A 24,829-nucleotide genomic window follows, 5' to 3' on the forward strand; every position below is an offset into this window, starting at 1 on the left:
AACTGTGCTATAGTGATGAGAGAATGTTTATACTCTCAGGAAATGCACACTGAAGTAGTTTGGAATACAAAGACATGTATGGGACTTCCCTGGTGGTCCAGTGGTTAAGACTCCACACTTCCACTGCAGGGGGCATGGGTTTGATCCCTGGTCAGGGAACTAGAATCCTGCATGCTGCTGCCAAAAAAAAAAAAAAAAATTGTATGCAACTCACTCTCAAATGGTTAAGAAAAACATCTATATATTTCGAGAGAAGAATAAAACAAATGGAGCGATTTTTTAGTAATTGGTGAATCTGAGTAGAATGCACAGGATTTTTTTGTACTATTTTTCCAGCTTTTCTGTAAATTTGGAGTTATTTCCAAGTAAAAAGTTTTTTTTTTTTTAAAAAAAAAAGGGAAAAAAGACTACACTGACACACCATTTTCATCCAGCATATTATATGGCAAAAAACAAACAAACAAACAAAAAACTCCCAGTATTGCTGGAGCAAATACAAAATGGTAAAATTTCCATGGAGGGGAATTTGGCAATATCTAACAAAATTACATATATATTCACCATTCTACCCAGCAGTCACACTTCTGAGAATATACCCTGAAGTTATACCTCAAACAATTTATATACATATATGTGTATATGTATATATACATGTATATATGTTCATTGCAGCAATATTTGTTATTGCAAAACATTGAAAACTAGTGTCCAAATGAAATTGATTGAATAAACATGCGCACAGTGGAGAACTGTGCAGCTTAAAAAGGATTGAGGAAGATGTCTGTGCCCTGAAACGAAGTGGTTTCCAGGATGTATTTCTAAATTAAAGGACAGAGGAATTTAGTATGTGGCCTTTTGTGTAAGAAAGAAGAGGAAATAAGGAAGCATAAATACACCTGTTTGCCTTTTTAAAACATACACACATAAGAAAGATGAACCAGAAAGCAATAAAGTTGGTTACCCACCTACAGGAGACAGTGGCGAGGTAAGGGAAGGAAATATTTCTCCAAGTTATAGCTTTCTGTATAGCTCTTTATATTTGAAAGCAGGGTGATTTTTTTGATAGTCCCAATAAATGAAATTCACTCAATAAGGATGTCAAGGGAGACTAAAACCAAAAGCAAACCAAACCCGACTTATTTCAAACTGACAATTGAAGGAGCGAGACATAGCTAATCCAAGTAACTCTAAAACTCAGTACTCTGTTCCTCAGTTTGAGGAGAAGGGACTACAAAGAAATTCTGAACTCCAAAGTTCATTTTTGTAGCAGTATGGGTGTTATGCTCTGAAACTATTTAAATATATAAAAGGATGGAGCAAATGAATAAATGTTAATTTTGTTGAAAGCCAGGGTTTTCAATAGAAGAAGAGAGAGACAAATACGGATGTGGGAAGGTAAGGAAAAGCCCTTTGGGGATGGATTCTAATTGGAGGTGTAAGTGTGAACTCATGATTTTGAAAATACATTGTATATACATAAGACATATGTCACATACATGTGTGCATATATATTCCAATTCACATGCACTGAAGGGCTCCAGAAGCAAAGAGATACCCCAGTAGCAATGAACACATGGACCACCTAGATCTTTATTTCTGACATTCCTAGTAAAAGAAACCAAGGCCCTTTGGAGAAATGGTTGATTCCAGAGCTGAGACAGGAAAGTGAGATAAGCCTAGAATGTCTTGTTATGCCAGAAGGCAAAAAATTGTTCAAACATGATAGGGGCATGTCAGAATGACACAGGAGTCAGCTTGAATGGGTTCCCACTGGCTGAATCTGTCATGATTTGAGCCCCCAAATAACAAAGGACAATAAGGAATTACAAACCATTGAAAAGTTGGAATCCAGGAGTTAATACCCATAAGAGAAAAAAGACGGATCTTCCTGACAGAAGAATGCCAACTGATGAATATGGAAGGAATTCTGGGGTTGGAAAATCATAGTAAAAGATTGGGCAAGAATCATTGGATGCTAAATCTGGAGTGAAATTTTGATGAGCAGTATATTGGTCTTGAAGTGTCTTCCATAGGTTGCTTATTAAAAGAGGGAAAACAGTAAAACTCCAGTGGAGAACCAGATCCCACAGCTAGACCAAGTCTTATCATCACCAGTAAGGGGCAGATGAACATCATATAATCTGGGTTTACTACCCTGAGTAGCATGAGTTATGTAGTATTTCAACTGGGAATATACAGTCTGAATCTAATGATGAGAAAACTGCAAACCCAAAAAGGGGAAATTTTTAAAGGAGAGGAAATCTATGTGAAAGAATTCCAAATAATTTGTGTAGATAGTGCGCGCTCAAAGAGGGGGTGCTTAATGGCCTCTTGCTGATGTGCTTTCACCTATGCTGTTCTCTCTGCCTAAAAAAATCCTCCTCTTGCCCATCAGAAATCTTCTTTCTCAGCCTTTAAACCAATATTATTTGTGTGTGTGTGTGTGTATGTGTGTGTGAGTGAGTGATACTGAGTTGACCTGACCCCCTATTTTTCTCTCTTGGAAATTTTCATTACATTCATCCACATAATTGTCTTTGGAGCTGCTCTGTTCTTTTATGCGCCTGACCCTCTGGTTGAATACCCCTAGGCATGCACTTAACCCAGGTGAAGACAACATACCCATTATTTGGGATTTTTTAAACTAGGAACTCTGCTCTTAGAACTGTAAGATGTCTAATTTAAGAAATGAATGATAAAGAGATCATAATACCAGGGAAAAAGGCTAAAGGCTTTGACTAAGATTTTGTCTGAGGAATAGAGAGGGATCCTCAAATATTCAGGGACAATAATGAGAGAATAAAATTGGTTTCTGCTTACCCCCTACCAAATTCAGTTTCTTCATCAAATTAGGAACCACAGTTTAATTAGGTTTCTGTCACTTACAACCAAAAACATAAAGCCTCAGTTTAAATCAGGGTTTCTCACCAGTGGCACTAAACAACGTTTTGGACTCTCCTGTCATGTTAATGCAAAGGAATGTGACTCTTTTCCTCCAGTCCTCTTAAGGGATATTGCCAAATATCTACCAGGGGGCTAATATCCACTGCCCCGAGTTGAGAGACAACAAATATTTGAGTCCTGCAATGCTGATCTCTGAGAATATTGTGAACAAGACAGAAATACTTACAGTTCAGAGAAAATACGCAAAAAATTAAGTACACACAAAAATCTTAAAATCAAATTCATAATAAATTCTCTGAAAGAAACAAACAGGATACTGAAATGAGAAATAATGGGGTGAAGAGTGCTACTTTATTTAATTAATTTGTTTAAGAGTGCTACTTTATTTTTTTTAATAAATTTAATTTTTTTAAAAAAAGGGGGTGGGCTTCCCTGGTGGCGCAAGGGTTGAGAGTCCACCTGCCGATGCAGGGGACACGGGTTCGTGCCCTGGTCCGGGAAGATCCCGCATGCCACGGAGCAGCTGGGCCCGTGAGCCATGGCCGCTGAGCCTGCGCGTCCGGAGCCTGTGCTCCGCAGCGGGAGAGGCCACAACAGTGAGAGGCCTGCGTACAGCAAAAAAAAAAAAAAATTAATAAAATAAATAAATCAATAAATAAGAGGGGTTGCTTAATTCTCCACTCCTTGAGCGTGGGCTTTGAATAGTTCCTTCCTTCCAAAGAGTACAGTATGGAGAGAGGTGAAGAGTAATTTTATAGTAGGAAAAACTGCCAAATAATTCTTCAGGCAAGTGGGACTTCCCTGATGGTGCAGTGGTTAAGAATCTGTCTGCTGATGCAGGGGGCGCAGGTTCAATCCCTGGTCCGGGAAGATCCAACGTGCCATGGAGCAACTAAGCCCATGCGCTACAACTGCTGAGCCCGAGTGCTGCAACTGCTAAAGCCCGCGCACCTAGAGCCCATGCTCCACAACAAGAGAAGCCACTGCAATGAGAAGCCCGCACACTGCAACGAAGAATAGACCCCACTCACCACAACTAGAGAAGGCCCACGCGCAGCGATGAAGACCCAACACAGCCATAAATAAATAAATAAATAAATAAATTTATTAAAAAAGAATTATTCTGGCAGGTAATCAAGGTCAACATCAACAGGGATAAGTTATGTTGACAGGATGTAGCCCCAGTCTAATCATGAGGATATGAGACAAATTCAATAGAAGCGACGTTCAACAAAATACCTGACCAGTACTCCTCAATTAAGGTCACCAGAAACCAGGAATATCTGAGAAATTTTCACAGCCCAGAGGAACTTAAGTAAACCTAACAACTAAATGTAATGTGGGATCTTGGAACAGAAGAAGAACATAGGGTAAAAATGAAGGAAATTTGAATAAAGTATATATAGACTTAGTTAAATGAGTTATATCAATTTTAGTTCATTAACAAATGTACAATACTAACTTAAGATATTAATAGGGGAAACTGGGGTATAATATGGGAAATCTGCTGTATTTTCAAGTTTTCTGTAAATCTATTGGAACTACATTATAAATCATTTGTAAGTAAAGATGAAATATTTTGCAAAAATAACCATGTATTACCATTCTTTTTTTTTTTTTTTTTTTTTTTTTTGCGGTATGTGGGCCTCTCACTGTTGTGGCCTCTCCCATTCCGGAGCACAGGCTCCTGACACGCAGGCTCAACGGCCATGGCTCATGGGCCAAGCCGCTCCGCGGCATGTGGGATCTTCCCAGACCGGGGCACGAACCCATGTCCCCTGCATCGGCAGGCGGACTCTCAACCACTGCGCCACCAGGGAAGCCCTGTATTACCATTCTTAAAGAAGGGAGGACATAATCTTATAATAAAGAGTAGTCATTTAGTCATTTAAGTTTAATAATGCTTTATGGAAAAAATTTATAACTCAGGCAATAAATATAAGTTGACATTCGCCCTTTTTATCTCCATCCTCCAATGGCATTTTAACAATATTCTTCTAATCCGTGAACACAATACATCTTTCCATTTATTTAGATCTTTCTTTAACTCTTTCAGGAACATTTAGTAGTTTTCATGGTATTGGTCTTGCACATCTTTTGCCAGATTTATCCCCAATTATTTCATATTTTTTGATGCTATTGTAAGTGGTATTTTTTTATTTCCAGAAATTGAACTCCAGAAATTTCAATTTCTGGAGCTTTGTTGCTAGTATATAGAAATACAGCTGATTTTTCTGTAATGATATTTTGTCCTGCATCCTTGCTAAACACTTTTTAGCCCAACACTTACTGTATATTCCATCAGATTTTCTACAATCATGATGTCTGGGAATAAAGATTTAGTTAAATTTACTTCTTTACAATCTGGATTCTTTTATTTCTTTATTTCTGTACTCTTTTTTTAATTGCACTGGCTAGAATTTCTAGTACAATATTGAATTAAAATGGCAAAAGCAAATATATAAACTCCCAGTCTTAATCGGAAAACATCCAGATTTTCATAATTAAATTTCTTTTTTTTTTTTTTTTTTTGGCTGCACCACACAGCATACAGGATCCTAGTTCCCCGACCAGGGATCGAACCCGTGCCCCCTGCAGTGGAAGCATGGAGTCTTAACCACTGGACCGCCAGGGAAGTCCCCATTAAATTTCATGCTAAGTTTAGGATTTTCCTGAATATTCTTTATTGGGTGAGGAAGTTCTCTTCTATTCCTAATTGGCTGAGGGGTTTTTTAAAATCAGGAATAGGTCTCGGATTCTGTAAAATGCTTTTTCTGTATCTCTTGAGATAATCATATGACTTCTGTTTTTTAGTCTATTAATATGATGAATTTATTGATTTTCAAATGTTGAGTTAGCTTTGCCTTCCTGAGATAAACCCACTTGGCCATCCTATATTATTCTTTTTATGTAGTGTTTGATGCAGTCTGCTAAAATTTAGTTTAAAATGTTTGCATCCTATATTCATGAGTAATATTGCTCTGTAATTTCCTTGTAATAGCTTTGTCTGGTTTGGGGATCAGAGTAATGCTGGCCTGATAGAACGAGTTGGAAACTCTTTCATCCTCTTCAGTTTCCTGGAAGAGTTGTTGTAGAATCAGTAGTATTTCTTCAGTAGAATTCTCCAGTGAAGCCATTTGGGCTGGAGTTTTCTTTGTGTGAAGGTTTGTAACTACACATTTAGTTTCTTTACCTGTTCAGGTTATTATAGTTATTTACCTATTCAGGTAATATGTTTATGTGTGAGATTTGGTTTTATGTCTTTCAGAGAATTTGTCCATTTCCTCTAAGTTCTCAAATTTATTAGCATGAAGTTATTGGTGATAGTCTTGCTCTCTCCTCTTAATGTCTCCAGAATCTGTAGTCATGCTGCCTCTCATCCATGATACTGGGAATTTTGTCTTTTCTCTTTTTTGCTTATCTCTAATCAGTTTTATTGATCTTCTCAAAGAACTGGCTATTGCTTTCATTTTTTTTTCTTTTTTTTTTTTGGTTTGTTTTTCAGTTAGTTGATTTTCACTTGGAGCTTTGAGTATAGATTTTATGATAAGAATTTTTTTCATTAATCGGCTATTGCTTTTTTTTTTTAAATTTATTTATTTTATATTTTATTTTTGGCTGTGTTGGGTCTTCATTTCTGTGCAACGGCTTTCTCCAGTTGCGGCGAGCGGGGGCACTCTTCATTGCGGTGCGCAGGCCTCTCACTGTCGCGGCCTCTCCCGTTGCGGAGCACAAGCTCCAGACGCGCAGGCTCAGTAGTTGTGGCTCACGGGCTTAGTTGCTCCGCGGCACGTGGGATCTTCCCAGACCAGGGCTCGAACCCGTGTCCCCTGCATGGGCAGGCAGATTCTCAACCACTGCGCCACCAGGGAAGCCCTGCTTTCTTTTTTTTCTTCTTTTTGTTTGTTTGTTTTTTAGTTAGTTGATTTTCACTTGGAGCTTCGAGTATAGCTTTTCTGATAAGAATTTTTTTCCTTTAGAAGTTTGAAGGCATTACTTTTGTTAATCTTGTCATTGAGAAACCCACTGATATCCTAATTCCCTTCTCTTTTTGTGTGATATAGTGTTTTTCTTGAAGCTTTTAGTATGGCAAAGTTCTGTAATTTTTGTAAGGATGTACCTTGGTATAGTTTGGGGTTTTTGTAAGTCATTAAGCTGGGCTTGCATGGTCTCTTCAGTATAGGAACTCTGTCTTTTGATCCTGGAATTCTTGTTGTTGTTGTATTTTTTTTCTTTGTTCCTATCTGTTTTCTTTCTTCAGTATCTCTATTCTTTGGATTTTGTATCTTCTGTATTTAACTTTTATCTTTTCTCTTTTATTATCTACCTATTTGTCTCATGTATACACATACACAGATGCTTTTTGAAGGATTTCCTTGATTTTACTATCCATGTATTAATTTATTGTTTTGCCTCTTCTGTTTTTTAAATTCCAAGATCTGTCTTGTTCACTGATAGCATCCTATTATTATATTTCTCTGAAGAGTTATTTTTTTTTTTGAAGTTTTCTTTTGCTCCCTGCATTACTTCTATTTCCTGTAGATTCTTTTTTCTGAAGATTTGTTTTGGTCTTTCACATTTTTTTAATTAATTTTTTTAATTTTAAAATTAATTAATTAATTTGGCTGCACTGGGTCTTCATTGCGGCACATGGGCTCTTCATTGAGGTGTGCAGGCTCAGTAGTTGCAGCGCAAGTGCTTAGTTGTAGTATGTGGGATCTTAGTTCCCCGACTAGGGATCGACCAGGGCTCGAACCCGGGCACCCTGCCTTGGGAGCGAGGAGTCTTAACCACTGGACCACCAGGGAAGCTCCTGGTCTTTCACATTTTTAAGAGGCCTTTCACAAATGACTGGTAATCCTTGCCTGTTTTTTCATATTTAATGGTTAGTTACTAAGCAGCTGATGGGACTAAATGTGTCTAAATTGGGCTTGTTGACTAGTGAGATTCACTGTTGTGATTGGTTACTTTTAAAATCTCTCTGGTCTCCTGCACTTTTACTGTGATCTGTTTAGATGTGGATATCTTTTTGTTGTGCTTAACATATATTATAGTTCTATCTGTGAATTCATGTTTTTGTTATTTCTTCAAAATTTTCAGCCAGTATCTCATTCAGCTTTACCTTTTTCCATTCTCCATAGTCTCTCCTTTGAGAATTTTTTTATATATATATAAATTTATTTATTTATTATTTATTTTTGGCTGTGTTGGGGCTTCGTTGCTGCATGTGGGCTTTCTCCAGTTGCAGCGAGCAAGGGCTACTCTTCGTTGCCATGTGCGGGCTTTTCCTTGCAGTGGCTTCTCTTGTTGCGGAGCACGGGCTGTAGGCACGAGGGCTTCAGTAGTTGTGGCATGCAGGCTCAGTAGTTGTGGCTCACGGGCTCTAGAGCGCAGGGTCAGTAGTTGTGGCATACAGGCTTAGTTGCTCTGCGGCATGTGGAATCTTCCCAGATCAGGGCTCGAACCCGTGTCCCCTGCATTGGCAGGTGGATTCTTAACCACTGCGCCACCAGGGAAGTCCATCTGCTTTGAGAATTCTTACTGACATTTATTATTAGATCTTTACATTCTCTTTTAACCTCTTAGTTTCTATGTTTCTGTTGTTCTTTGCTGTTTTGGGTTCTTTCTTAATGTTTATCTTCCATTTCCCCAATTATTTTTTAGGCATGTCTAATCCATTTAGGGTTTTTTTGTATTTTTTTTTAATTACAGCAGTTGTATTTTTCATTTACAGAAATTACATTTGGTTCTTTCTGATTGCTTTGTATTCTCTGTTCATTTTTCAATAACATTTTTTATTTCTTCTTAGTTCTTATATGGTTACTTTATATTCTGTCTCTGGCAATTCCAGTGCCTAACTATTTGGGATATCTAATCTGTTTCTGCTGACGCTTGCGGTGGACCGCTTATTGTGTGTTTGATATTTGATTGTGTACTGATATTTGATAAAAATCTGTGGAAATGCTGAAAGGCCGGAATTGTAGGTGATTATTCCTGAAATGATTTAGGATTGCTTTTGCTGGGTGTCAAGGGGCACTGGTATCCTAGAACCACTTTAATCCTACCATATAGGGTAGGATAAGTTATAACCTCAGGTCTTTGGTTACAAAATCCCAGAGAAGCCTCTCCACCCAGAGCATGGACAAAAAGGCTTCTTTGTAGGTACCTGAGCTGTGCAGCTTGTGGGATCTCAATTGCCTGACCAGGGATTGAACCCGGGCCACCGCAGTGAAAGCCTGGAATCCTAACACTTAGGCCACCAGGGAACTCCCTACATGTAGTCAGTTTTTTTCCCACCCATTTTACAACTTATATTGAAGTTGCAGCCCCCTCAGGGGTTTTGGTCTGATACAGAGAGCATTTCTCTAGAACATTAGTCCTTAAAGATGCTTTGGGGGCTTCCCTGGTGGCGCAGTGGTTAAGAGTCCGCCTGCCGATGCAGGGGACACGGGTTCGTGCCCCGGTCCGGGAAGATCCCACATGCCGTGGAGTGACTGGGCCCGTGAGCCATGGCCGCTGAGCCTGCGCGTCTGGAGCCTGTGCTCCACGATGGGAGAGGCCACAACAGTGAGAGGCCCGTGTACCAAAAAAAAAAAAAAAAAAAAAAAGATGCTTTGGAAAACACTGCATACTATATATACCTCTTAAATTATTGTAATGTTCACCAGCATCTTAAGGGTTCGAAGAGGGCTTTGAAGTAAGGAAAATTTCCCAAATGTATTTGACCATAATACTTTTTTAAAAATGTTAACAGCCTATACTTACTGAAACCAAAATGTTTGTAATCATTGGGTCCCTGAAATTTTAAGTTTATATTCTCTAACAAGTTGAGTCAGAATAAGATATTCTGTGTTGACATTTCAGGATCAGTAAATATGTTAGCTGCTAACCAAGCTGACTATAAAGTGGACGACAAACTTATATGAAAACTCTGGAGGTAAAAGATCATCTCTGTATTGAGTTAAGGTGTATGAATTTATTAAAATTTAGAGTTCTAGCCAGTGTTTACTAAATGTATATTCCAGGCATTGTGATAAATATTTCATAGTGTCTTTATGTTGCCCTCAGGAAGAAAATATATCAAACTTTAACGTAGCCTTCAAGGGCCCTGGTGATCTGGCCACTGCATCCTCCTCCAGCCTCATCTCCCACACCTCTCACACTGGACACCAGCCACATTGGCCTTTCAATGCACCAAGTCTGTTCCAGCCCAAAAGCCTTTATCTTGCCCTTTCCTTCCAACACCAGATATTCAAGTGGCTGCCTTTTTGGTCCTCAGAGTCTTTCCTCACCACTGAATCTCAGTTGACTACACTTGCCTTATTACTCTATTGTCACATGGTCTTGCTTGGATTTCTCCCACCGGTAGACTAACCTTATGAGAACCGCTGATATCTCTTAACCTCTTACTGTGAGACACACAGATGCTTGATAAATAGTTGTTGAATGTTGAATGAATAAGAGAAAGAAACTCATCACTTGCCCAAGTTCACAGCTAATAAATGACAAAGCTGAGTCTCAAACCTGGGTCTGTCAGAATTCTGTGTTGCTAGTACCATACTTTATCTAAACAAGCATTATCCTATTCCCTGCCACCTTACCAGTTCAAATATTTAGACTTTTCCTTTTGAATTGCCTTCAGAGTCTTTATTCTTTTGAAATCTCCTGGTGGTAGCAGATTTTGATTCTTTGAAGATACATGTAATTTATAGAAATAACTAAAAGCTATTCAGAACCAAATCTGCTAAATAATCAGGCTGGGGAAACCAATAGTGGGGGAGGGGGGAATATTCTAAAGTGACCTCAGTCGGCTTTTCTTTTTTAAATTGGGCCTAAAAGAGAGTTCTGAAAGAAGAATAGTAAAAAAAAAAAAAAAAAAAAAAGAGAAGTTGTGGCACTATTAGTAGAACATTTGTAGAGCCTTCCAAGGGGACTTCTTAAAAGACAGTATTCATTTGAGTATATAATATTTCCATTGCGTGGATTAAGAAACTAGTTTTCTTGCTTTCATAGTTACACCTGATACAAATGAAAATCAGTTCCCCATCTCAAAGCAAATGTTTAATACAAGCGTATCTGAAAATGACAGTTTATTCAATAAAACTAAGATACGTATTCGGATGGTTTTATCTCGTCAAACTTTGGACAACAGATTTCAGCTTTGTTATTGGTCACGTTAAGACGTTAAACTAGCCAGAGAAGAAATTGTGCATAAGCTGGAAGATGATACAAAAAAAAATTATAACTGAAGCAAAAGAATAAGATAGGTACCAAACTCTAAAGACTTTTTGGTTGATAGTTTTCACTCTACTTGTAACTCACTGTATGTTTAGTGATGGTTTGATTTTTTTTCATTTCAAATATTCCGTTTCTTTTTTCTCTTTGTTTTTTCCTGCTTTAACTTTCTTCTCACTGAACTTGAAGTTTTGGAATTGATTTCAGGAAAAGTTGGAATGGTGGTAGGTGTTAGTTTGGGGGTTTTTTGGTGGCTTGAATGAGGGAACATTTTTGGAGGAACATATGAGTAGCATTTGCTGAACACGGTATATAGTATCTTTGTGCTTTTTCTTTTGAAAAGGAAATAGTGTTTAGCTGGAGATGATTGGGTTTTTTTGTAATTATGTATGTTAAAAAAATGAAATAGTGTTACATGTAGAAATGCTGTCTTCTATAATTTTTGAAATAGGTATTATGTGTATTTCACCACAGTTTTAAAAAAAGAAATCATCTGATCTAATCGCATTTTATAGAGAAGTGATATATCTAGTTTATGGCAAAACTTGAATTACATGATGATCTTCCGATTCCCATTTAGTGTTTTTTCCATAATTATTGTTACTCCTTTTAGCTAACATGGTAGCTAATAGATTTGTGCCTCATGGAAGTGGAGGGCTCCACTTGACACAAACATTTAGCTTTTCATTATAAAATAAAATTATAATTCTCAGGGCTAGATTTTCATTTTTCAAATCTCATTTATCACAATTTGAACTAAGGTCTTTTAGGTAGTGTACATGAGTGCTGTGTCATGTGTTACTGATTTCTTCTACTTTTAAGACTGAACATTCTTCACGATCCGAAAGGAAAAGAAGAGACTCTTTCGGGATGTTTGACGGTTATGATAGCTGCAGTGAGGACACGAGTAGCAGCTCCAGCTCTGAGGAGAGTGAAGAGGAAGTTGCTCCTTTACCTTCTAATCTGCCAATTATCAAAAACAATGGCCAAGTGTACACATACCCAGATGGTAAATCTGGCATGGGTGAGTATGGAGTATATACTTCAGCTCAGGTGAACAGCCTTCACCTGTTACACACCTTGAGGGTATGTTTTGATTGCATTTCTCCTGTCATTTCCCTTAGAATTTTAAAGAACAGTTTGAAGAAACAGTCTGAAACTTGTAGTTCTAGATAAGATCACTGGGTTTGTGTTAGATCTCTTTATTTTGCATACCTACCACCTGCTGGTAGAAAACAAGTAGAAAAAAATGAAAACAAAAGGCAACTGAGAAACTTAATGGGACTTAAATTCCATAATTAAATAATAAATCCCTATGTAATTGGAAGTGTGTAAGATAATAGACTTACAGAGTTGAAAGAGACTTTCAAGGTTAAGTCTCCCTTCTCTTTAACGATTCCTTATAAGTTTTCTGTTTTAACACTTTGGCGATAGGGTATCTCTAATTACCAGAATATCCTTTATATTGAACCAAAATTATCCTTACTCTAACTTTTGTCTTTTGGTCTTAATTTTGATTTTTAAAGGTACACAGAATGATTCTAATCCCTGTAACAAAGACATCTCTTCCCATCACACTACAACACTTATTTCTAGTGTGTCTCTAGGACACACTAAGTAAACCTAATTGCTTCAGTCATTTCTCATAGCATCAGTGATTTAATTCATCAGTATCCTGCTCAGTTTCTTCTGGGAATACTTCAGATTATGTGGTAGTAGGGTGACAACTTGTCTTGCCTGAGACTGTCCTGGTTTTAGGATTAAATGTCCCACATCCTGGAAAAGGACCTCAGCAAATAGTTGGTCACCCTGTGTGATTAGGACAGAAGGTAGTTCAGCTTTTATCTCCTTTTTTTACGACACTGTGTTTCCATTCAGGCCACCAAAATTGCTTTAACTTTTTTAAAACTAATACTGAATTTGCAAATAATTGAAACCACATGAACTAGACCAATTTAAATCAGTCTTGCGCTTTTGCAGTTGATTTTTTAAACCCAAGGTGTTAAGACTTTAAAACTCTCCATGTAACCTTTTTCTTACTAAATTTTGGTCTTAGAAATATTTTATTCCTAATTCTTTCATCTAATGTTGAATGCAGTGTCATCTGATCGTCATTTGCAGATTTGATAATAATGCCCTGTAAGTCATATTCTAGTCTTTTTTTTTTTTTTAATTCGTTTCCTTTGGCCTTTAATGACATTGGTACTTTTTTTTTTTTGGCTGTGTTGGGTCTTTGCTGCTGCGCATGGGCTTTTCTCTAGTTGCAGCGAGTGGGAGCTACTCTTCGTTTTGGTGCGCGGGCTTCTCATTGGGTGGCTTCTCTTGTTGTGGAGCACGGGCTCTAGGCGCGGGAGCTTCAGTAGTTGTGGCACTCGGGCTCAGTAGTTGTGGTTCACGGGCTCTAGAGCACAGGCTCAGTAGTTGTGGCACACGGACTTAGTTGCTCTGCGGCAAGTGGGATCTTCCCGGACCAGGGCTCAAACCCGTGTCCCCTGAATTGGCAGGTGGACTCTTAACCACTGCACCACCAGAGAAGCCCTATATTCTAGTCTTTTGATTAAAACGTAGCATCGAAGGGCCTGGTACAGAGTCCTGCAGATCGTATCAAAGAACTTCACTTATCAGGACTCACTAGGTGTGGTCATCCAACCAGTTTTACTACCTAGGTGTTTTCTACTTCAGCTTGAATTTCTCAATCCTTACTGACAAAGCTACATGAGAGATTTTATCAAATGTGTTAACTCCTGTTAATATACATCTTGTCGTGGTTTAGTTATGATATACCAGTCTGGTAATCTTATCACAAAAGGGAGCTTTATATGTGCCAGACTCTGTTTTACAGATACAAATAGGAACAATATAGAATAAACTCCCTGGTGGAGCTTACATCCTGGTCATGGGAATTCTAGTTTGACATGTTCAATTCTTGGCAAAGATATACTGTCCCCTTGGGATCGCTTTTTTTTTTTTTTTTACCTAGATGATCCACAAACCTTTTAAATAATCTGTTCTAGAATTTTTACAACAGAAAATCATTCAGGCTTTTTTTCCCTTAGACACCCTTTGTTTATCTCTTACCCTCGGCTTCTTATATTTTTTCCATGATTTCTCATCCTTTGTTATGAGAACTTACTGGTTAACCTGTAAGTTCCTCCAGTTATAACTGTTTAGATGGAGATTTGAACCCACTCAACCCACTCAACAACATAGTTGTTTGCTCTGTTATCTTTTTTCCCCCAACTTTACTGAGGAATAATTGACAAATATAATTGTATATGTTTAAATGTATAAATGTCTAAAAATGTGGTGATTTGATATACATGGATACGGTGGAATGATTACCAAGATCAAGATAATTAACACATCTGTCACCTCACAAAGTTAACTGAGTGTGTGTGTGTGTGTGCGTGCACGCGCGCGCATGGTGTGAGCGCAAGATCCACTCTCAGCAACTTCCAAGTATACAATATAGTAGTGTTATTAACTATAGTCACCGTGCTGCACATTAGATCCTCACAACTTATTCTTTTTATAACTGAAAATTTGCACCCCTGGCAACCACCATTCTATGAAATGGGCTTTCTTTTTTTAAGATTCCACATATAAGTGATACTGTACACTATTTGTCTTTCTCTTTCTGGCTTATTTCACTTAGCATAATCGCCTCCAGTTTTGTCCATGTTGTCAGAAATGACAATATTTCCTTCTTTTTATGGCTGAATAATACTCAATTATAATGAATAATATTCCAATTTAATGAATAATATTCCATATATGTGGATACCATATCTATCTAGATATAGATATAGATATAGATATATACCACATTTTTTTTTATCCACTCATCCATCAAAAGACATTTAGTGTGTTTCCATAACTTGGCTATTGTGAATAATGCTACAATGAACATGGGAGGGCAGATATCTCTTTGAGATACTGAGTTGCAGTCAACTAATTTTTGATAAGGGCAACAAGAACACACAATGAGGAAAGGATAGTCTTTTCAGTAAATGGTGTTGGGGAATTTGATATCCACATGCAAAAGAAAAACTGGACCCCTATCTTATACCACTCACAAAAATTAACTTGAAAATGGATTAAAGACTTAAGTGTAAGACCTGAAACTGTAAAACTCCTGGAAGAAAACATAAGAAAGAAGCTCCTTGACATTGGTCTTAGCAATGATATCTTGGATAAGACACCAAAAAGCACAGGCAACAAAGGCTAAAATAAGCAGTGAGGTTACATTAAACTAAAGAGGTTCTGCTCAGCAAAGGAAACAGTAAATTGAAAAGGCAACCTACAGAGTAGGAGAAAATATTTGTAAACCTTATATTTGATAAGGGGTTAATATCCAAAATATATAAAGGACCCATACAACTCAATAGCCAAAAAAGCAAATAATCCAATTTAAAAATGGACAAAGGAACTGAATAGACATTTTTCCGAAGAAGACATGCATATGGCCAATAGTACATGAAAATGTGCTCAACATCACTAATCATCAGGGAAATGAAGATCAAAACCACAATGAGATATCACCTCATACCTGTTAGGATGGCTAGTATCAAAAAGACGAGATAACAAATGTTGAGGAGGATGTGGAAAAAGGGAAGTCTTATAAACTCTTGGTGGTAATGTAAATTGGTATAGCCATTATTGAAAACAGTATGGTGATTCCTCAAAAATTTAAAAATAGAACTGTTGTGTAATTCAGCAATCCCACAACCTATGTATCTTTTTGGAGCTTCACTTCTTACTACCCTGTTCTTCTAATTCTGCCTTTCAAATTATTGTCCATTATGCTAATTTACCAAAAAGACCCAACAGTGGTTAGAGTTTTGTTGCCCTCTATTATCAGTTAATAATAGTGCACGTACTTCAATCTTTGAACCTATCCTGTTTCTCTCGTCTCCTGAATATAACTTGAGAGAATCCTCATATTGCCTTTAGCATTTTTCTGAGTTGGCCATTTTTATGTTTCATTCTTTACAGTATTTTAAAGACCTGTGCTGCACTTTGTATTAATCTGCAGTTGTGTTGCACTTTTTAAAATCTTTTGTTTATAATACTTTCAAACATCAAAGCTTATAATGTCTGGCACAAGGTGAGCACTAAGGAAATGTTAGTTGAATCTAACTTATATTTGTGTGTCTTTTGACCCTTTTTAAAGCCTTTTCAGACCTTAAGCTATTGTCAGACTTTCTGGAGCCTGTAGCTGTGGTATCATTCCAGTCCTTCCCCTACCTTTTATTAGGTTTTTATATCGTTTATGTAACGGATAGAAGAAATTTTCTATCTGCTTTAAAGAAATTTTTTAAATTAAAACCTTTAGATAATTGGAGAAATTATTAAACTGTTAGATGAAAATTGGTTTTATTATATGATCATAACACCAATGTTTTTGTTAATTAGCTACCTGCGAAATGTGTGGGATGGTTGGTGTGCGAGATGCTTTTTACTCTAAAACAAAGCGTTTCTGCAGTGTTTCATGTTCAAGAAGTTACTCGTCAAACTCCAAGAAGGCAAGCATTTTGGCCAGACTTCAGGTAACGGTACAGAAACCTTATTCTTTATATCTGTTATTTCTATGGCTTTCACTGTTTATCTGTCATTTGATTGTGATTCACTGCACTCTACCTTTGCCCAATTGGCCAGTTATCATTTTATACCCCACATTTTTAAGAAATATGTTCATTCTATAAAATTGAGTAGCTGTTATAAATAGAGAAGGCATACTATCCAAAATAAACTATGAATTGTTTGTGTCTTTTTTCTAAATAAGTATAAATGTAATAAACATCTTTTTATATATATGAATTGAAGCCATTTTTCTCCCTGGTTTTCTTTGGAGTTAACATCAAAGTAGAAACTTTCAGTGTTGGGAGGGGGAATGATTTACCCTTTGGTTTTATTTTTCCATCATCTTTGGTTTGTTTGTTTGTTTGTTTGTTTTTTTGCGGTACACGGGCCTCTCACTGTTGTGGCCTCTCCCGTTGCGGAGCACAGGCTCCGGACGCGCAGGCTCAGCCGCCATGGCTCACGGGCCTAGCCGCTCTGCCACATGTGGGATCTTCCCGGACCGGGACACGAACCCGTGTCCCCTGCATCGGCAGGCGGACTCTCAACCACTGCACCACCAGGGAAGCCCTGGTTTGTATTTTTGATTGCAACCCATTTGATACCTTGACCAACTGTATTTGGTTATCCAAGTAACTTTTTGGAAAAATTCATAATACAAAAAAGAAAATCATCTTTCTGTAAATGTACGTCAGTGCCTACAAAATGACTGGAGATTTGACCATTTGACTAAGTTATTACTATTGTAGCATATAAACAACTTTTTAAAGGCATCACATAACTGATTCTTGTAATATATTTTATTTGAATGATCACATTTTTCATATTCTTCTTTACCTTATTGTGATCATTACATAGCACTGAAAGGATTATTTAAATTCCCCAGATTAAGGAAATACATCACTTAGATGTATTTCTATATTTCAGATAGACAGTACTTAAAGATCCTGAGCAATGGTCTGTACCCAAATGGATGGCAGTTTGTCACACTGAATTTGGCCCATGATCATTTTGTCATTGATCTTTTGCGTTAGCGCTAAAGGTATAAACCTCAGTCACTTGCTCTTTAAACATTAAATTTTCTTTTCTTATATGAATAGCAATGCTTGGCAACCTGCATGAGCGAATAACCACTGGTTTTATCTAGTACAAGAAGGAATGAATTATCCACCACAGCCTATATTTTAACATCTTATGGGATATAATTTTTTATTAACATATTAATTTGCATATTGCTATTTTAGTCTGTGCCAGCTCTGCTACCCATATTACGTATCTACATTGTAGCAGAACTCCAGAAAACATTTCTCATGTTAAAATTCCTTGTATGTTTCCTCTGCTTTAATAATTTTCTAAACCCTCGATGTTTACTTAAGCAGAATGAGTAGTATGCAATCAAGTTAGTTTTCAGATTTGGGGGTGGGGGGATGAGAAAGAATCCTATTTACTTAACTCTTCTTGTTTTAGGGTAAGCCTCCAACAAAGAAAGCAAAAGTTCTTCAGAAACAACCTTTAGTTGCTAAACTAGCTGCATATGCTCAGTATCAAGCTACCTTGCAAAATCAAGCAAAGACTAAATCAGGTAATATGGGTGAATGTAGTGGAGGTGAAATATTTGGTACTGATTCATCAAGTTTTAATTAATAACATTTGAATTTTGGATTCTGTTAACTAAGCTATTTGTATACTGTATTTGCACATTATGACACTGGGCTTCCTAGTAGTGGTTTTGGTTTCAGTAAATTATTCTAGAATAGAATAGTGTTCACAAGTTATGGTGCTATTAGGTGATGGATACTGGATAGAAATCTCATTGAAGTGCATGGTAACAGCTGCGTGGGAATAAAACACAAGAGCAATCAGAACAGCATTTGTTATCCTGAAGGTATCTGCTCTCCGCTGTTCTTTGTTTCTTATAACTGGAGAGCTCTTGCCTCACTTCCCAAGGAGCATATGTTGTGTATAGAAGAGTTAAACTGCTATTTGTTTGCAAATATGATATATGCTAAAGTTCATGTTTATTTAGAGAAGTTCTGTCTTTACAGAAGAAACTTTCTTTAGAGGTGATAAATTAAATTTGTGTCATTTCACATTTTAAAATAATAGCCTTCTTACAAATTTGAGAACTGTAATATATCTAAATTTATTTTATTTCAGTAGCAGTCTCCATGGAAGGTTTCAGCTGGGGTAACTACATCAATAGCAATAGCTTTATAGCAGCTCCAGTTACCTGCTTTAAACATGTGAGTATGGAATTTCTCAGTTTATGTTGAAATGCTTAGTCATTGTTTAAATCTGAAGGCACAATAGCATTTAAGCATCTTATCCTTAGAAGGTCTTTATTTTATGTTGTAATGGAAATGTTTCTTTTTTTATTAATTGTTGTACTATGAATAGTTACATAACTTCTCTAAGTTTTATAAGTAAAAGGTTCCTATAAAGACATTGCAAGTTGAAATTGTTTCAAACGGGGAAAGGCACTAGTCTCATCCAATTTTCGTATTAAGTTGAACCATATAAAATTGCTGGTTTTGTGTATCAAAAACTGTTGTATATTGGCAAAGTCATATGGTTCAACCTCATAGAAACCATGCATTGTATATGTTACCTAAATTTTTGTGATTTGACCTAATAATTGAGAAAAGGAAAGATCTTCTAGTTTTGTTTTGCCTCAAATGTAAAATCACAAAAACAAAGAAGGAACTATTAGTAATACAGTATCATGGGCTGAAATGATCTGTTGGGAGATGTTCTTTTTTTTTTTTTTTTTTTTTTTTTTTTCTTTTTGCGGTATGTGGGCCTCTCACTGTTGTGGCCTCTCCCGTTGCGGAGCACAGGCTCCGGATGCGCAGGCCCAGAGGCCATGGCTCACGGGCCCAGCCGCTCCGCGGCACATGGGATCCTCCCAGACCGGGCCACGAACCCGTATCCCCTGCATCGGCAGGCGGACTCTTAACCACTGCGCCACCAGGGAGGCCCGGGAGATGTTCTTTTTAACAAGTAGTGTCACAGAACATCTGAAGTAGTTGAGAGTTAGGTATAAAATGTATCTAATGATAAATTCTTTCCTTTTGATTTCATTCCTTTTGATTCAGTTATCTGATTAGTTCTCTTCAATACTTTTTTTAACCTTACTGTAAGCTTAATTTTATATTTAAAGGTTCTATCTGCCACTGACCATGTATAAGAAGGAAAGAGAATTTAGAAAGTTAATGAAATTTTGTGTACACTTAACATATTGTTAACTTAGGGCTTTACTGTTAAATAATAGCATGTGAACAAAACTGAGCTTGAGTTCTTGCTGTGGAAATCCAAATGAATTTTAATTCATTCGTGTCCAATAAAGGATGTTGATCAAAGCCAAACATATTAATTCAGTGGTAGAAATATGAATTAAAGCCAAATTCATTCATTTGCTAAGTTTTCTTTCTTAAAAGTACAGGTGTTAAGCCCTTAGTCGGTGGCATGCTGACCATCTGAATCAGCCTAAGTGGAATCTTAGATACTTTACCTTAGTATACAGTAGCTGATATATTTTACTGTAGTGTTGATAGTAGTGTCAGATTTATGAGATACATTAAATACATGGCAGCAGCAGCTTTCATGAGAATTACAAAGCAAGTCTTTAACTCTCCTCTCTTGAGATAGTTCTTTTTGGTACTAAGAAGATAAGAATTAGATTAAGTTCTCAGTTATAATAAGTCTTTCATCCCAGATTCCTGGGACATTTGTCTGTTGTCTCCTTCTGAGTATCCTTTGTCTCTTTTCCTATCTTTTTTTTTTTTTTTTTTTTTTTTTTTTTTTTTTTTTGCGGTACGCGGGCCTCTCACTGTCGTGACCTCTCCCATTGCGGAGCACAGGCTCCAGACGCGCAGGCTCAGCGGCCATGGCTCACGGGCCCAGTCGCTCCACGGCATGTGGGATCCTCCCGGATCGGGGCACAAACCTGTGTCCCCTGCATCGGCAGGCGGACCCTCAAGCACTGCGCCACCAGGGAAGCCCCTCTTTTCCTATCTTTATTTTAATATTTTGTTTTTTTAGGTTTTAATATCATAAGCCATGTTCAGCTATTTTATATAAGTAGTCAGGATATTTTTTAAAATAGCGTTTCAAAGTCCCAAAAGTATAATATTTTATTTCATGTCCGTATCTTTGAATAGTAATACTATGTTAAAGTTCTTTGCAAGAAAATCTCTATTATAATGAAACTGATTTTTTTCGACTTGGCTTTTTTAAGATTAAAGTGTTCTATCATATAGAATAGAGCAGCTAGCCTTAGCTGTATGATTAATAATGATACTGTGGGACCTCCTGTTTCTTGTTCAGAAGCAAGGTATCTGTCACCCAGTGCCTTCCTGCTCCACTCATCTTCCTTTACTGCCTTCTCCTTACCAAATAGGAAACATTTTATACTGGTAATGTCTTAGTATATTTTAGTACAAAATGAGTTTGCTTTGTTGCCTTAACCAGCATTTTTATTTGAAGTCATTTGGTTTAGGAGGTCAGACTTTGTGCTGTACTTGATTTTTGTCCTTTAGAGTTGACTCTTCATGGTTCTCCCCCTTAGATAGTTTTTGGGGTCTCCAAGGAGAATAACTGACTTTAGCTTTAGAAAACCTATTGCCAGGAGCAGCTGCAAGCACAAGGTCCTGCCTTGAATCATCAGTCTTCTAATCTTCTAACACTTGATTTCTGCTCTAAAACTGGTTCATCTGTGGGGCCTCTTCCTCCACACTCTATACCTGCATTGTGTCCAACTTGAGCACAGGTTGGAAGCCTTTCCCTGCTCCTAGGGGATTCTTTTTTTTTTTTTTTTTTCGGTATGCGGGCTTCTCACTGTTGTGGCCTCTCCCGTTGCGGAGCACAGGCTCCGGACGTGCAGACACAGCGGCCATGGCTCACAGGCCTAGCTGCTCCGCGGCATGTGGGATCTTCCCGGACCGGGGCACGAACCCGTGTCCCCTGCATCGGCAGGCGGACTCTCAACCACTGCGCCACCAGGGAGGCCTAGGGGATTCCTTTTTCAAGCATAATTTTTTAACACATTCAATCTGTGGGAATTCCCTAGCAGTCCAGTGGTTAGCACTCGGCGCTTTCACTGCTGGGACCCAGCTTCCATCCCTGGTTGGGGAACTTAGATCACGCAGCTTGCAAGGCACTGGCACCGCCAAAAGAAAAAAAAAAAAAAATCAATGTGTACATGGAAACAGCTGTTCTGGTTGAACCAGGATTTGGGGGTGGGGGTGGTGTCACAGCTTCGACTTCTTGCTTCTTTAAGGTAACTCAACCTCTTCTGCATTAGGGACCCCAGGTAAATATATTTTCCAGCACTTAAAAATGATAGTGATTAGTTCTTAAACCATAGAATTTCAGTAGAATTCCTCTTTTCCATGGTCTGTCTTTAAATTTCTGGGAAGTTTCTGCAAAGTATATCATAGGACAATATTCTCTTTGAATATTGCTGTAATTGTGTATAATGGTTTATACTTAATCACTCCATTAAAACAGTGTTTGACATTTTTTATAATTATCGGTGTAAATGGAGCCCAGTTGTCATTAAATATATCTACTTAGAAACCTGTATATTATGATTGCTATATATCTGATGCAACTTTCATTTCATCTAGGTGGTAGTTTTCAGACTTTTTTTTTTAAAGCATTACGATTCCCCCTTTCCCTAATAAACATAGCCAGCATAAGGGGAAGTTATACTGATTGGTCTGGCAAGAGTAGGGTGGTATGGCTAGAGCCTTGGCCCCTGACCCTTGGCTTTCCCTTCTTTGGTAGTCTCTGAGGTCGGAAACCACTGAATTAGGTTAATACCATTTTAAAAAAAATTTTTATTGGCGTATAGTGTATTTACAGTCTTGTGTTGGTTTCAGGTGTTGGGTCATATCATTGTAAGTTAATCCTGGATTATATGGTCACAAAGCTGTAAGTTACCTTAAAAGTCATCTAGCCCACCTACTCCATCTCATTATAAATGAAGAAACTCTTGCTGCATTTTTCAGTAGCTGGATTGAAAGTTTCAACTTTGGGCTTTAACCTGCTTTTTCTCACGCAGTTTTTCTTATTTGTTCGGGTTTTAACCTAGTTTTGAATGAAGCCCCTATAGGAAAACTCTCCTGTGCTCCCCCTTTACTTACACAACTCGACCACACAGTGCTGCTGATACCAGATGTGTGGGTTTCTGCATATCAAGCATTTCTCTGACACCAGCTTGGGTGCCCTACAGTTTAGTTCAATTCTGACACTGTCTGTCTGGAGTTAGCATCAGATCCCACACTTACGGACTCAGTTCCACAAGACTGCCCCTACTTCAGACACCAGTTGCAAATCCCACATTGTCACCTCTACTTCTGACAGATAGCTGTAAATCAGAGTTCCCATGCTCCTTCCTTGGGTTTGATAATTTGCTAGAATGGCTCACAGAATTCAGGGAAACACTTAGGTTTACTGTTTCATTATTAAGGATATAATAAAAGAGATGAACAGTCAGATGAAGAGATGTGTAGGGCAAGGTATATGAGAAGGGGCATAGAGTTTCCATACCCTCCGAGGTGCACCACTCTCCTAGCACCTTTACTTATCCACCAACCCAGAAGCGCTCCAAATCCTGTGTATTGGGATTTTTATGGAGGCTTCATCACATAGGCATAATGGGTCATTAACTCAGTCTCTAACCCCTCTCCCTTTCCTGGAGGATGGGTGATGGGGCCGAAAGTTCCAAGCTTCTAATCATAGTTTGATCTGTGTGGTGACCAGCTACCATCCTGAAGCTATCTAGGGGCCCTCAAAGAGTTGCCTCATTAGAACAAAAGACACTCTTATCACCCGAGAAATTCCAAAGGATTTAGGAGGTCTGTGTCTTGGAATTAGGGTCAAAGATCAAATATTAAAACAAAAGATACCTCTAGTACTCTTATCACTTAGATAATTACGAAGGCTGTTAAGACCTCTGTGCCAGGAGCAGGGCCAGAGACTAATACATAACATTTTTTTATTTCACAGCTTCTAAAAGCAGCTTTTAGCCTTATCTTTACTAACTGTGGAATAGTCTCCAAAATACTACTGCAGTATCACATGCCAGTTAGGTACTCTACGTTAATGAAATTCACAGACTATTTTCTCCTATTGACAATTTATGTTTGAACCCAAGAGAGTTGTTCTGTGTATGCAGAACATTTAGCTTTAGAGCATTCTTAATTTTTTTAATATTATAGTCTTTTAAATAGAAGCACTCCTGTTCCCCATTATTTGCCTTATAAAATCAAGTACAGAGAGTTGCATGGTGGCCTACTGATTAGAATTCCGGGCTTTCACTGCCTTGGCCCGGGTTCAATCCCTGGTCAGAGAACTGAGATCCCACAAGCCACATGGCGTGGCCAAAAAAAAAAATCAAGTAGAATATGTCTTTCCTAAGCATTACAGCACAGGCCAAAATGTGCTAGTATCAAATGTACGTGAATCATAAAAAGCTAAAATCATATTCCTTTAGTTACGTATTTACAGACTTCAGATTTCTTTTGTTTGGTACCTGGACTACATACTCTGGTGTCTTGTTGATACTGTCATTGCCAAAACCAGAAATGTAGTCATCCTATTTTCTTCTCCCTTGAAAATAGCTGTAGTTAGATATTTTTTAAAAAGGTCCTTTGCACACGTGCGTGCCATAACTTCAAAGCTGAGTTTACTATACTATTTCATCCTTCCTCCACAGATATCACCTTGTATTGCTTACATGATGTTTTTTTTGTTTGTTTTTTTTTGCGGTATGCGGGCCTCTCACTGTCGTGGCCTCTCCTGTTGCGGAGCACAGGCTCCAGACGTGCAGGCTCAGCGGCCATGGCTCACGGGCCCAGCCGCTCCACGGCATGTGGGATCCTCCTGGATCAGGGCATGAACCCGTGTCCCCTGTATCGGCAGGTGGACTCTCAACCACTGCACCACCAGGGAAGCCCTACATGATGTTTTCTAATTCTCTCTTTGGTACCAGACCTGTATGCCAGCTACTTTGAAGGGGATAAGGTTATCCATATTTCTTTGCAACACATATTACAAGTATATTTTGGGATTTTAAGGACAAAAACAAAAGCCTTGTTTGTGTATG

The 24,829-nt window shown here is 37.9% G+C and overlaps 1 protein-coding gene across 8 annotated transcripts in view; it reads left to right on the top strand.

Moving 5' to 3' along the window:
* MBTD1 (mbt domain containing 1) overlaps positions 1–24,829 on the top strand; it is a 64,200-nt gene that overhangs the window by 11,705 nt on the left and 27,666 nt on the right. For 5 of the 8 annotated variants that reach the window (XM_060080963.1, XM_060080964.1, XM_060080962.1 and 2 more), the window contains 4 exons: positions 11,962–12,163; positions 16,555–16,694; positions 18,187–18,301; positions 18,877–18,962. In XM_060080963.1, the coding sequence (XP_059936946.1) occupies positions 12,010–12,163; positions 16,555–16,694; positions 18,187–18,301; positions 18,877–18,962 (495 nt within the window). In that variant the 5' untranslated portion in view covers positions 11,962–12,009. The remainder of the gene's footprint in view (positions 1–11,961; positions 12,164–16,554; positions 16,695–18,186; positions 18,302–18,876; positions 18,963–24,829) is intronic. The other 3 variants (XM_060080958.1, XM_060080959.1, XM_060080960.1) reach the window with 3 other exon arrangements.

Source organism: Mesoplodon densirostris, chromosome 18 (genome assembly GCF_025265405.1).
Source record: "Mesoplodon densirostris isolate mMesDen1 chromosome 18, mMesDen1 primary haplotype, whole genome shotgun sequence".
Lineage (NCBI taxonomy): Eukaryota > Metazoa > Chordata > Mammalia > Artiodactyla > Ziphiidae > Mesoplodon > Mesoplodon densirostris.